General features: G+C 48.4%; 5 protein-coding genes across 5 annotated transcripts; 1 reads left to right on the forward strand and 4 right to left on the reverse strand.

Annotated features, from left to right (window-relative positions):
• Window positions 1-5,183: 5,183 nt before the first annotated feature.
• Window positions 5,184-7,000, forward strand: FSST1_006352 (uncharacterized protein; the record flags this gene model as incomplete). Its single annotated transcript, XM_083232712.1, has 2 exons — window positions 5,184-5,577; window positions 5,658-7,000. 2 exons carry the CDS (start codon window positions 5,184-5,186, stop codon window positions 6,998-7,000), a joined length of 1,737 nt encoding a protein of 578 aa, XP_083089782.1.
• Window positions 7,001-8,403: 1,403 nt separating this feature from the next.
• Window positions 8,404-9,669, reverse strand: FSST1_006353 (NAD(P)/FAD-dependent oxidoreductase; the record flags this gene model as incomplete). Its single annotated transcript, XM_083232713.1, has 1 exon — window positions 8,404-9,669. The coding sequence occupies one exon, from the start codon at window positions 9,667-9,669 to the stop codon at window positions 8,404-8,406; it is 1,266 nt and encodes a 421-aa protein (XP_083089783.1).
• Window positions 9,670-10,115: 446 nt separating this feature from the next.
• FSST1_006354 (uncharacterized protein) lies at window positions 10,116-10,542 on the reverse strand (the record flags this gene model as incomplete). Its single annotated transcript, XM_083232714.1, has 2 exons — window positions 10,116-10,307; window positions 10,369-10,542. 2 exons carry the CDS (start codon window positions 10,540-10,542, stop codon window positions 10,116-10,118), a joined length of 366 nt encoding a protein of 121 aa, XP_083089784.1.
• Window positions 10,543-12,817: 2,275 nt separating this feature from the next.
• Window positions 12,818-13,237, reverse strand: FSST1_006355 (uncharacterized protein; the record flags this gene model as incomplete). Its single annotated transcript, XM_083232716.1, has 1 exon — window positions 12,818-13,237. The coding sequence occupies one exon, from the start codon at window positions 13,235-13,237 to the stop codon at window positions 12,818-12,820; it is 420 nt and encodes a 139-aa protein (XP_083089785.1).
• A 53-nt stretch (window positions 13,238-13,290) lies between these two features.
• Window positions 13,291-13,839, reverse strand: FSST1_006356 (uncharacterized protein; the record flags this gene model as incomplete). Its single annotated transcript, XM_083232717.1, has 1 exon — window positions 13,291-13,839. One exon carries the CDS (start codon window positions 13,837-13,839, stop codon window positions 13,291-13,293), a length of 549 nt encoding a protein of 182 aa, XP_083089786.1.
• Between the last annotated feature and the right edge of the window lie 182 nt (window positions 13,840-14,021).

Raw genomic sequence — 14,021 nt, forward strand, 5'->3', positions numbered from 1 at the left:
GACTCTTCAAAGTAAACAAAGCTCAGGAATGCAAATCCAAGCCGCAGCCGCAACCGTTGAATTAATTACCGCGAATGGTCTGTGTGTTTGATAATTCTACATCCATGTTGATTCTAGCATAAAAAGCCACGATCGATGGACTAAACTTTGTTGCCAACCAATTAATCTACAAAAGTAAACAACGGCCGCAAGACAAACATATCAAGAGTTAATTAGAGTTGATTAACTCGTTAATCTCATCAGAAAGTAAATCTATCAATGCTTTATTTTACATCGTTAATCTCGATCAAAAGTATGTATTTGTAATGACATACTTGAGTGTTGACATTCATAAAGAGCATGCAGATTTAGCATTACACCAGTAAGCGTCTCTACCGAAGCCGCAGCCGAAGCCACCCTTTAATAAAAAAAACATAAATTTTCATTATTTTAGGAACAAAATACAAACAAAGAGCAAGTTAATCATGATGATGTTGACGATGACGGCATTTGGTGGATTTTTCGAGTAGAGCTATTTTCCTTGTTTGTTAAGAGATCATCACAGACATTTCTTCATAGATGCCTTGCGACCAAGGCATCAGCATATCTGTGGGTCAAGTACAAAGTTGCTAAAAGACTCTGCAAGGGAGATGAATTGACCAATAAAGAGAGTCTAGTTGACAAAGACTACTTTTCAACAATGAGATACTATAGAAAGTAATTGTGCATCTCTTATTAGCCCTCAAAGTTGATGGCTGGTGGAGGGTCGGACAAACTGAATTGAGTTTGTGCGGGCGTAAGTGAATGCATTCAAAAGTTCTGAATGGCATCTGCATCTGGGGTAGTCAGAGTTGTTGACTTTAACCTCAATATTGTTTCTTATAGAGATGTAGTTTATTATTGGCTGATGAGTGTTCTACTGTATATCATAGTTGTCAATTGACTCCCAACCAGAGTTGTTACTCATAGAACAACAGCAATCTCTACACTCCGACACCGGACAAGTAGTCATTCTTCACATCTTTATCGACTAACCGCGCCACAACGCGTGTCTGACAGCTCTCAACGAACTGCAAAGCGTAAACTCAAATGGACACTTGCATAATAACGCAGCATTAATAACCGAGTTCAACAAAGACGTGATTACATAGAGCGCGCCACTTGGGGCTCGAGCATTTTAAAGCCTCACAAGATTCACAAGCTAGATAACAAAAAGGCCTCGGTCTATAGATAATTGACTGCTGCAAGTGATCCAAACCGGCAGGTCTGAAACCCCGTCAATCGTCAAGACAGAGTCATAATACTCTAGAATATCGTTTCTGTGAAAGGAATCTTCAAACCCCTGCTCTCGCGAATTGGCGGGACGGTTGGAAGCCTTCCGCGGGCACAACGGTCAGCCTCCAAAGTCAGTTTCGGCCCATCTCGTGGGAAGAAGCTAATGCAGCACCAACATGAATTCTTCGGGGTCGTGCTTGGCTTTTCAACCGTCGGTCTGGCACCGACAATTGGTATCAGTTGCGAGTGTCGGTAAAGGGTGATAGAAACGGCTTTTGATCCGGTGATGTGAGTAACAATGCCACAACCCGTACGGAGAGTATGTCCGATATACACAAGATCGCGATTCTTCTCCGACGACAGTCTACTACTCACAGATCGACCCTCTGAAAAATAAAATGACCATTGGTGATAAGCTTTTCTCCCATCCACCGTCTTGGTTCCCGGAGCGCCGGCGTCCCTAGCAACCTCTCAAGTGTCAAAGTTTTGCAAGCCACAGACTAACGACGCTTCCATGTTCTTCCATGGTTCCCCCCCGGCGTGTCGCTTCCCTTCCGCTGGGAAGCTTGGACTGACGGACACTATGCCGCGATGGGTAGGTTTGCCCCGGTCTCTATGCCACGAGTCTGTCGCACGACCAAAGATGCAAGATTTGAAAAGACAAGATTTATGACAGACGATGCAGGAAATCGTGGGATACCGACCATATCTCGATGGATTGACTCGATATGTCACTTCACTTTCCAGGGTCTTGTCAACCACTTGGTGGATTCATTTTTTGTATTAACTCTTTGACGTTTTCATCTACAACTGACTTTCAAACTGCCAGAGAAAAGAACTAACGGAAGCATCCGTCGTAACTTTCTTTTTGCTTTGACAGAGTGGACCAGTTTGACTGAGCGGTCAACTTCTTTTTGACGAAACCATCAAGAGTGGACAAACGGTCAGTGGACGCACAAACGAGAGCAGAGAAGGCTGGAGTAGGTGGATTCTGGCGAAGACGGGGAAAACGGGAAGGGGAAGGGGAGGGGGGGCCCTGTTGTCTCGTGGAAACAAGTCCAAAGCGTTTTCTCATCTCGCGAAAGGAAGTGATCGACATACAATTAACCCAGAGTGCCAGAGCCAGAGGTTACTTACTGATTATGAGGCCCTACGACGTAATATTGCAGCAAGCTCAACAAGATATTGAAGCCAACTTTCCAAGTGAGTGAGATATGTATTACTTTTTCTGGTCAAGTTGTAAAAAAAATAGAGTTGTGCCCGTCATCGGCTTTTGGTTCAAACGGCTTTATTTCCCCCCTATTGTCCCATTGGTGACAAGATTGCGAGCTCAATTGTTCGGCCTGAGCTTCCGGGCCATGAGTTGCTTAGGCGAGATGTTCTAGAGTTGATCATCGGTGTCAAGCGAAGAGGAAAAAAAGGGATACCGCCTTCAAAAAGTGATCCCATGGGAATCTGGGGACAAGGATAAGGCCAATCCCATCGTAAAAAAACGAGGCCGACCCAGATGAACGGTGCCCAGCCCATGAAAGCAAAGTCATGTGCAAGGCTACGTACCCCCTGCTGACTCCTCTCTCTCTCTTACTCACTCACATGAAAGCCCAAATTTAAGCCCAAGCTCTGGTCTCTATCCTTGTCACCGGCTTCTCTGCCTACGAAAGGAGCCCTGCCAGCCCAGAGCCCTGCCCTGCCTTGTCAATGTCACATTTCTGATCTGACCGAGAGTGGGACAACAAACAAGTGGGAGAAAAATAAGACATTACCACGAACGAGAGGGAGAGTCATTTATTTACTATGTACAGAGAATTAAGAATAAAGATCTGTACAAAGACGTAAAAAAGTGATCGGCAATAGTGATGAGGTCAAAGTTCGGAAAATAAAAACACACAGAGAAAGTAAACAAATAAAAAACTTGGAGAAAGCGCTGATCTTTGCATCCAATGGTAAGAAGCTATGTAAGCTTTGCTGCGGCAGACTGGAATGCAAGTTGCTTCAAGTCTTTTCCTGTTTGGGAGTTACACCAAGAACAACGGTTTTTTTTTCCATTCTCAACGTTGTGAGAGCCACAGAAAGCATAAAAATTTAGTGAAATTGCATAAAAAGACGACATTTGTCATGCAGTACGGATAAATTGATAGACAACTGAAACCATGATCGATGACTTTGTTAGTAGTCAATAATTCGTAATCTATTTACTTGTGCTTCATGGTAGATCCCTGTTTTCTGTTTTCAATTGATTTGAGTCTTCAGGGTCCCAGTGGTTCTTTTCAAATGTCATCGTTCGTTGATTGCATGACTTTCTTGCAAGAGATAGAGAATTTGACCCTTCGCTATGTCTCTTCCTGTAAGCCATTGTTTCAAAGTACAGTTGCCGTATGCCGATCGCGGTAGTTCTCAACACTAACATATGCACCCATAATGAGCCACAAACAATAAGATGCACGGGCTGTTTGTGTGCCTCAATAAACAACCCAGCCTCTCTCTCTACGGCCTCACTGTGTGTCATTGGTGTTTTTTGACCCAACCTCTTTTGGTCTCATTGGCTGATTTGACGGCCCCACTTCCCTGATGCCCTGAAGGAAGCTCTGTAAAGTCCACTGAAAGGTAAGCGTACAGTGTCACGACAGAACCAAGGACATCGCAACCAACCTATGATTGTTTGGCATCTCACCTTATTCCCACGTCACGCTTGCAGTTGCAGTTGCAGAGACAAATTAAACATTCAGCCGCGACAAGAGACACAGCATGTCTTTTCTCCCCCGCCTTTGATGTCAGCCAACCTCTTTTATCCATGCCCACACTGCATGGCAAATGTTGAGAACGCAACGTCGGTACAGGTATCAATAAGGTTATCAGTATGCAGTAGAAGAGGAACAATAGAAAAGAGTCAATAGCCACACCCGCCATCAACCCACCACAGCATCATCACCAGACACACATTATAATGTACCTTGGGACAGATGGTAAACACACTGTTGTAGCCGCGGTTCAATACAGTAGCAACAACGTCAGCTGTGCAGTCGTATGTAGTCGCGCCCAACCCTCGGTTCAATAACACGTGGACCACCTCTCTCTCAAGTAGATTCAATCATCCCACCTGATGATATTTACATTAATGCCCCGGCACTTGTAACTTCTTTCTTTTGATCTATCAATCAAGCGATATATTAGAGACTGTCGCTTGTTACGAGTCACATCCGCCTCACGAGGACAACCAACCAGCACCGTTGAAAGGCGGACAAAAGTCAAAAAAGCAACAATTGTTTTACTTGAGTCGACTCATCAACACTCAGTACGAAACAAGAGTCAGCAGTCTACTACCGGCTTTTCTCTCTACTAGACTAGCCTACTCTGACTCTGCCGAACACAGCCCACTTGACCTCTCTCTCTGTTCTCGTCAGAAGCCTAAGAAAGAGACAAGAACCCCACTATACAATACCGTTTCCTAGTGACTGCCCAACCCCACCTCTTTTTGAGAGCAGAAAAAAAGTTGCAAGCAGAAAACAGAGCCCAGCGCACCCAGTCTTGTTTGGGAAAAGACCCGCCCCGCGCTCGCACCCTGACCCCCCTGTTTCTTTCCAGCCCACCCTCCACTACCAAACCTGGTCTTGTTAACTAAAAAACAAACCCCGGTCCCCGGATCCGCCGCCACCTGGCCCGACAGAACAGCGCAAAGTACCTGCAAACGAGCTAAACCCTCTTAGCCCAGACCCAGACTGCGGTGTCACTACGGGCCTCTCTATCAACACAACACATCCACTATTACCTCCCGAGGCATCCCTCCATCTTTCTTGTTTTCCACTCTTCTTGTTTTTCTTTCTCACCAACCCAACAACACCAAACCTCTCCCAAACGAATATCAATATTGCAGCAAACGAGGAACCACTCGCCTTTCCACTCTCTTACGCTTCGACCGTAAAGGCTCGGCAATGTCCCCCAGACTCAAGCCGCTGCTGCTTCCGCAGATGGTGGAGGATCGACGCAAGTGGGAGGTACAACAAGTTAGCCCCGAGACAGACCTCTCTTACGTCTACTACACAACAAACTCGTCTTCATCCGATGTTGCTTCACCACTCACACCAACCTTTTCTCCTGCCAAGGGTCACTTTCGCATGTCGAGCTCAACATCTTCTCTCGATCTTCCACCGCAATTGAACGAAAGCCCCATCTCACCTACGCAATCGATCCACACAAAACCTCCAATGCGATCATTGCCCGATGTCCAAGAAGAGCCTCTGGAACCTGAACACAACAACTTCCACGACGACACCGACTGTAACAGCCTTGCTCCTTCAGACCAGTTTAGTCTCTATGACTGTTTGTGTATGTCCTATTCATCGTCTGGTCAGGCCGTCATGTCGCCGTGTTTGGCCTGCCACTTTCGTATTCACCTACTAACCCAGCCTCTTCCCGTGTAGGCGATGACCCATATGAGCCCCGAAATAGTTCCGAGGATGTCATGTTTGACGGCAACATTGTTCGCGACTACGATATTGACTACGACATGGGTTTCCTGAGTGATGGTGACATTCCAACCGATGAGCGCTCCCGCAAGAAGAGATCAGGCAGCGAATCACCATTTGCAGGTCTCACCTCACGCATTGGTGCCCGCTTCCCCAATATGTCGCTCTGGAAACAAAACGGCCGCCGAGGCAACCCCATGATGTCACCCAGTACCGAACTCAGCTTGGAGAGTGTTGTTCTTTCTGGAGGTCCCTCTAGTCGATCGTCATCCATGTCAGCACCCAGCCGTCCCGGTCAGGATCGCATGCTGGAAAACACTGGACTCCCTACTCCTGCCGTATCTTACTACGGAAGCACTGAAAGCATTAACCTACCCGCGCCTATTGATATTGAAAAGGCGCAAGCTCTTGTTGAGCAATCCGACCTTGAACGAGAGCGAGGCATGGCCACAACACCTCTATTACCTCCATTAATGACCAGCCCTCTCTGTGGACCCCCACCAGAGTCTCCTCTCCAATCACCTACCATCGCACCCTCTCCCGTCACCGAAGTCGCTTCACCAGTCCCCTCTGCGACACAATTCCCACGACCATCTCTCAGCACGAGACCTTCAATATCATCCTTCCGCTTTGGTTCCAACAGCCCCGAGCTCCCAACCCCTCTCCCCTCGATCCTGCAAGAGTACGACGAGTGGTCCGATAGTCTTGGTCACGCCAACTTTACCATTACTCCGCAGCCTTATCAACCCGAGACTGTGAACATGGAAACACTCCAGCAGTTGCGCAAGGATTGGGATACGGCACGATGCAACTACACCAAGCACCTCGTACGCACAGGAGAAAACTATGGCGAGACGAGCAAGATCTATGGTCTGACAGAAGCCAAATGGACCGAAATCGAAAAGCGATGGAGGACAACTCACGATGGACTCATGGCCCAGATCGTGGAAGCCACCAGCTCTGCTCCCAGTTCAACAAGTGGTTCACGAAGCCGAAGCCGTGGCCGCGGACGAGCACGAGCCAACAGCGGCGGTTCCAACCTTGGTCGACCCCCACCTCTGGACGATGTCTTTGCCGGTATGCAATGGAAGCGCCTCGAGGATGGACTGCCCAGCGCAATTCCCCATCTGGTGGATGCGGATGGCAAGTTCCCCGCCCGAGGCGACGAGGACATTGTAGGACCTATGCAACGGGACGAGGTGATGCTACGGACGCACAGCGAGGAGCGCAAGAGTGCACGATTCTGGAAGAACCTCGCAGGCAAGGTTGGCCTGCGAAAGTAACCTTCTTTCTTTCTTCAACCTTTAATGACCTACGATACCATGACGACTAGACAAAACTAGAAGTCTTTGGGTGGATATAGCCAGCTCTCATGGGGTTTGCTTGGCGTTTTTTACCTTTTTATTTTGCCATTTTTGCAGAGATACCCCGACTCATGTCATTCCTTCATTTTACGTCTGGGACATTGGACCCGATATAGCCTCGACGGCAACACAACATACCTGGTCACAGACCTGCACATATTGTTAATTGTTTAGAAAAAAGTGTACATAATTTAGGAAAAAGGCGCCTGGGGCATAACGAAAAAAGCGAAAAAGTTTAGAACGGAGAGGGGAACCAGGGTACAACAATGCGAGAAGAGCAAGCTCTCTTTGACTCGCTGGAGTTTGATTTGGTTTTACACCAGTGCACGACATATTGTTGTGTGCACACTTTTTTTATCCCCCGGTATGTCACGGTGGATGGTGGTGGAAGTTGAGGAAAGGGGACGATAGTAATGGCTGTCGCAAACAAACAAACAGCTCTCCATCCAGCCTGATCTTGGAAAGAAGAGATCTAAAGGCGGTCGATGAGAGAAAGTCTGAAAGAATTTAAAAAATAATAAAAAAATATCTAAAATACTTTGATGTCTACCCCTCTCTTGTGAATGTTGTAACTGACAGGCCATGCAGTGAAATGGCCCCCTTGACTTGTCATCCCAAACACGGTTCATCCAAGCGAAGGCGACTCAAGTTGATACACGTTTGTGATACCATCAAGTGCGGCACAACGCGACCCTCCATGATGACTGCTTTTTGTTGCTGCCCCTCTTCCCCTCTCCCTCTCTCTTGATAATCTAGGTAAATAAATGGCAATACGACACGGACACGAAGAAATGGAGATGATGACGACACCGATTCATTCTCTGCGAGTTAAAAGCATACGCATGTATTGGCGTTTTCACCAACGCCATGGCTTATGATGATTAATCTCTTGTGTAAATGTTTCGTTTCAAAAGAGGGGAGGGGGGGAAAGCTTAGCCGTATGTTGTCTCTCTTTTTTGACAGCAGATCTGGTGTTGTACAAGTAACATGCAAGTTTCCGTTGCAAAAATGAGGGTTTTTCTTTCTTTTTTCATCCCTCTCCGTCTCTTCCTTGGTTGTATTGGTTGTATGTTTCGTTTACTTTGTGTTAGATGCACGGGTAGATGCATTGATCGGAGACAGTGTCTTTATTTAGATAAGAGGACACATTTGTAAGTGGAAGGTGACGTGACAGTACAGGGACTGACGTGTGGGGGGTAAGACAAGAAAGAATCCTTGCAAGTGCATCTTTGCATTTGACAACCTGGAATGTCTTGTTTCTTATAGGTAGTAAAGATGTATCAAGTAGTGTTTAGTAGCCTATGAGATACAGTACAACTTCTTCACTTCAGCCCAAAAGTACTCTCCCAACTACTCCACATCCAACCAAGTGCACTGAAAACACTCTTGTAGAGCCTCTCAATACTATAATCTGCAGGAGATGCAGCGTTCATTGCCTCCTTGGCATCTTGTGGCAGTAAGATCAATTTCTGGTTGATATATTGCTTCACCTTCTTTGCGACTTTTCCTGTCATCTTGACATCTCTTTCCCAGCCGTGAGATAATACTGCGCCCCATGGTCCAAGGTCGAGACATGTAGTGTATCCAGGCTGAGAGTATGGGATAGTTGGTTCACCCAGTAGATCTGCTGCTGTGTTGTGACCGGAGAAACGGCCGAGGATTTGGGCGTGTTGGCATGACATTAAAGCGATGTGCCCTTTTGTATCGGTGATAGCATGTGCGGCATCGCCTGTGGCAAAGACGTTCTCACAGCCTGATACGCGAAGATCTTTGTCTACATAGAGACGAGACAGTGTATCCTTTTCTCCAGGGATTTGCTGCGTTAAACATGTTGCGCGCATACCAGCAGTCCAGATAACAGTCATTGCATCGATGCGCTCACCAGAACTGAGCTGTACTCCATTTGCATCAACCGCAGTGACTGCAACTCCAAGCTTGAGTTCAACTCCGAGACTGTCTAGAGCTTTCATGATGGTAGGCCGAGGACCTTCTCCAAGCTCAGGACCAACATCTGGAGCGCTTTCAACAAGGACGATGTTGGGATTTGCGATGTGTTTGAGTAGGTTTAGAAGCTCTGTTGCCATTTCAATTCCACTGAAACCAGCGCCGCAAATAACCACAGTGTCGCGACTTTTATTGGCGGGAAGGGACTCTAGATTTTTGAGGTGAGTCTCGAGTTTGGTGGCTGCGGCGAGAGTGTCAATGTCAAACGCATATTGTTCAAGACCAGTGACACTCTTTGGTCGTACAACTGCACTTCCAGCTGCTAGAATAAGTCGATCAAAATGAACGTCCGACTCATCGTCTGAAGATCGAACGTGAACAGTTTGCGACTTGGTATCAATTGTTTCAACGGTTCCTTGGAGGAACCCGATACCAGTATCCTTGAAAAGCGGCGCGAGGGACTGCTTCATGGTTGACGCATTTGCTTCGTAGAGACGTGGTCGAAGGGTCAGCCATGGCTCGGGTGCGATGACGAGGATCTCAATGTCTTGTTCTTTATTCCTGAGCTTGATGAGGCGTTGAGCTGAGAGGGCGCTCCATACTCCAGCGAAACCGGCACCGATGATGACAATCTTGTTTGGCATGTTTGCGGTGGTGTATGAAGAAGTTTCGGAAACGCTTCGAGTGTGTTGACTTGTGTTTGTCGATGTGACAATGCTGCTGCGCTTGAGTTGTGTTGGTGTTGATGATGTGGTTCTCCAACAACTGCATCCCATCGCAGCCCTTTATATTTCTCGTCGTGGTATGTGAGCTGACTTTATCTATAATATCTAGTTAGCAAGAGGAATATCCAGGCTGTCAGTGTCCCGGTAAACTCACCAGTTTGTAATGCCGGATACCCGCCCGAGAACGATTACCCGGATTCCCGGGCCCGACATTTGCCTCCGTTGATGATGGGATAACGAGAGCAGCTTTTCACGGTCGGATTCAATAATTCCAGGCTTTGTGATACCATGTAAGCGGCGTATGGGCAATGAATCCTGTCTCCTCTGGCTTACGAGATGGTAATTGCCATCATACCGTCTTGACTTCACCACCACTCCGCGACACGCTCAGCAGACCCAGGTGTCGTCGCTCTTCGGATATTCAAATCAGTGTCGGTACTCTCCATTGAAGTCGTATGATTATAGGAGACCATCATCGCCGTAGACTCCGTGCTGCAATAGCCGCATTGAGGACCGGATGTCTCGGTGAGTTGGTGTCGGTAGTCGGAGCGCAAGTTCTGTAGAAGTAGTGTCAGCGGCGCTGGTACAAACAATTATTCAACAAGCACGGGGCCTTACATGGCGACTCTTGAGCGGCAGTAGTATCGCTGATGTCCTCAATAGGAACAGCAGACATTGGTCGTGTCTTTTGACCTTGCAGGCGAACCAGCTGCCAAACCATGGGAGTAATAGTCCACCTCCAGCGCTACCATCGCCGTAATCGTTGGAGTCTTTTCCACCATCCGTCGCCATGGTCGAAGAATGAGGCTCTCGTAGCGGCAACAAGACAAGTCCAAAGCGACTCCAAAGTGACCACGATGAAGTTGCTGCTGTCTTCAGCGTGACAGAAGCTTCCTTCATAACCTCTATCATAAGGTTCATGCCGTAAGAGTCACGCCGTGGCTGGAAAACCTTGTCTTGAGAGAACCTTTGATTTGAACATTGTTGAGAATTTGATCTGCGCGGACAGATTAACCTTTGTTAAAAACCTAGAGGAAATTGAGAAGGTCTGGGCGAAAGCTTGAGTGACCATAAAGACATAAAGTGACCACGATAGCCCAATACATTGGAGATCGGACCAAGGCCCAAATAGCCCATATTTGAAGCCCGTAGCACGAGCACGCGACGTATGTGGTTCTAGCATGGAAGCGGCTTGTAGGTGTCGCGACTGGCTTGGCTTCCCGGGGAGTTGATTCTGCCAGAAGAGAGACATGCAAGAAGTCACATCTCCAGCACCTAGTCGTACTCCTCCTCGTCCATCCGACCGATGGCCTCAAGCCTAACCCTCACCATTGCCAGACAAGTCTCGCAGTTGACCTCTTGTGAGAACCTCTCTCCCAACATAGTTCGCTGAGCGGTAGTCTCGCGCGGTGAACTGCTTCCTTTTCTCGGTGAACCCAGTCGGATTGGGCAGAAGACAGCTGTCGCAAACCGGCGGGCAACTCGCGCTATTCTGGTCACTAGCGCTCCGAAAGATCAAGAATCCGCACTTTATCGTGAATGAGTGCTGATACCTTTGGGGTGGTGTTATTGTCGTCCCTGGCATCGCGACAAACAGCTCCGTGGTATCAACAAGCGGAGGAAAACAAACCAACAGGTATTTCCCTAGTAACGGCGAGTGAAGCAGAAACAGTTCAAATTTGAAATCTGGCTCTCGGGCCCGAGTTGTAATTTGTAGAGGATGACTTTGATGCGGTGCCTTCGGAACGGGACGTCATAGAGGGTGAGAGCCCCGTCTGGTTGGATGCCAAATCTCTGTAAGGCCAACCTCACTGGTAAACTGCGCCACGAGTCTCGAGAGATTTGCGTGTTAAGGCATCACAAGACGCGCGAGAAGAAAGCCTACAAGAAATGCAATGTTGGTTTTACTGTCTGGACTACAGCCTCGGGTGAAAACACTTACCAAGTGGGGACTTGAACTGATGAACGCTCAGGATGTGACTTGCAGCAACATTTGCTTGTTGAGCGAAAGCATGGTGGCCAACTTGCTGGCTACACCGAGGCTGTGCGCGCACTCGGTCTTATTGAACAGCTCGTTCACAGGTGGGCACTGAGCACCTGGTCGCTCTTAGCTAGCGTGATGACAAGGTATCGTCATGGAATTCCTGAGTATGAAGGTGAAAGGCTTCGTCGTAGTGTATCCTGCCAGCTCGACTGGCTCGTTGTCGTGCTGAGTTCTCGACGATGGAATTCGTCAAAAGTGTTGGCACGTCAACTCGGTAGTTGCGCCTGATATCTTTGCTAATGATCTGTAATGTCATTAGTATGCGGATATTGTACGAGCTTTGGTAGTACCCGATGGGAAGAGTAACAAACATGTGTTGGTCAATCGTGCCTGGTAGATGTTCCCTCAGCAGAGGTACTCGAGACGTACAGATCAAAAAGGTTCATGACCATGGATGTCGGCAAATGTCGAGGATGTGCTCGTACTAGGTGTGAGGGGTTTTTGTTTGCCCGGTTGATGGAGATGAGCACCTGTGGCCACAGCCCACCGCTGAAGATGAGCGACTTGCCTCCACTCCAGCGGTTTTCGATGCCCAAACTCCTGCTCAGGATGAGTTTATCACACACTGATCGTTGAGTTGTAATCTCAGAGATATTGTCGTCTTCATCGTCGGCGGCGATGTGAATGTGTTGGGTTCTCCATTGCCACGTGGCGGATTCAATCGTTCGGGTGCCCTCAGTGGACTCAATAGGAACTCAGCGAGAGCGGGCTCGACAGTGACGGTGATTCATAGTGGATTCTCAGCATTGATCGAGACTGAAAGAACACAGAATGGAACTGCCTGGGGTAGTAGCTGACTTGAAATCTCTGAATCACTGTGGCATGACCAAGTGGAAGATGTGAACAGGTGGACGTGATTCATCGCTGCGAGTCATTTGAGTCAGTGAATCAATGAAGGACGTGTGCAGTGAATCAGGAGATATACAGGTGTCTATACGGTCGATAAAAATGAAGTACCTTCGTTGGTAGGCCACAAGCCGTCCTCTCTGTCTCCCGTTTTCAAGGACTTCCTCTACTTTGCCCTCAAGGTGGACCCCTCCCCCTCCCTCTCGTCTTAAGTTGGCGAGGTGGTCCAGGAGCAGGAGCAGCTGAGTGTTGTTTATCCTCTGCAGGGACGATTCCAGTAGGTCTGTTCGCCTGGATGGGAGAATCCTCAACGTCTGGCCACGAAATAGGAAGAGTTGCATCAGCGTTTTCAGTAGCTGGCGTTCCGAACTTTGGTGTTGCGGGCTCAGTGGCAGCAGTTCGGGTTCGTGGTCGGGATCTAGCAGGGCTATCCTCAACATCTGACCATGGGAAGACAATTTTAGTATCGTCTGGAGTATGCCCAGAAGTTTCCTTGAGAACTTGAGCGAACAGGGACCCCTTCTCTACTGCCGTCGCAAAGGCGGCGACCCCGATCAAGGCTTTGATGGCCGCGTCGTAAACGATCTGCCAAGCCATTGTGATTGTGGTGATGGCGGTGTTGAAGAATAAGAAAATCCAAACGCATCCTCCTATCTAGTAGGGGTCCCTCCCCCTCCCCCTCCCCCTCGCCTTAATCGGCCCAGGGGAGGGGCGGCGGTGGGAGCAGCAACGACAGTGGCATCATTAACATCGCCATTGTCAGCGGTTGCAACGGGTACAGGGTCGTCCAACACAACTTCGTGACTGGCAGTAGGCTTGGTAGCAGGAGGGGGAGAAGGAGGGGGGAGGGCCGTGAGGCTTGCAGTCTTGCAGTCTTGGGACCGTTGTTGTTGTCGGTGGCAATGGGTACAGGGTCTTCCATTGGTTTTATCAACTTCGGCATCGTTGACATCACTAGCGGCGACGTTTTCGTGATCAGCGACGGCAATGGGTACAGGGTCTTCCATTGTTTCATCGTGAGCAGCGATAGCGTCACTAGCATTGGCGTCATGGGCAACCTCAATAGGTAGAATCTTAGAGGCAGCGCCATCATCGGTGGAGTCGTTCTCGACAGACTCAGTCTGGATGGGCTCAGGTGCAGACTCAACAGGAGCGACGTTGGTGTCATGGATGGGTTCAATGGGTGCAGGGTCTTCCATTGTAATCTCATCAGAGACAATACGTCGGGTGTGTTGACAGCCTGAACAGGAACAAGATCGGTCTCATCAATAGAAGTAGGAATGCCAAACAGCGACGCGATGGGAGATAATTCCCTCTTGGGAAACAGGCTCGAGAGTCGTCGTCTCGGTGGTGGTGTCCTCCTTGGCAACTCTGGAGAGGA

Source organism: Fusarium sambucinum, chromosome I (genome assembly GCF_050947815.1).
Source record: "Fusarium sambucinum isolate potato_lamoka chromosome I, whole genome shotgun sequence".
In the NCBI taxonomy this organism is placed as follows: domain Eukaryota; kingdom Fungi; phylum Ascomycota; class Sordariomycetes; order Hypocreales; family Nectriaceae; genus Fusarium; species Fusarium sambucinum.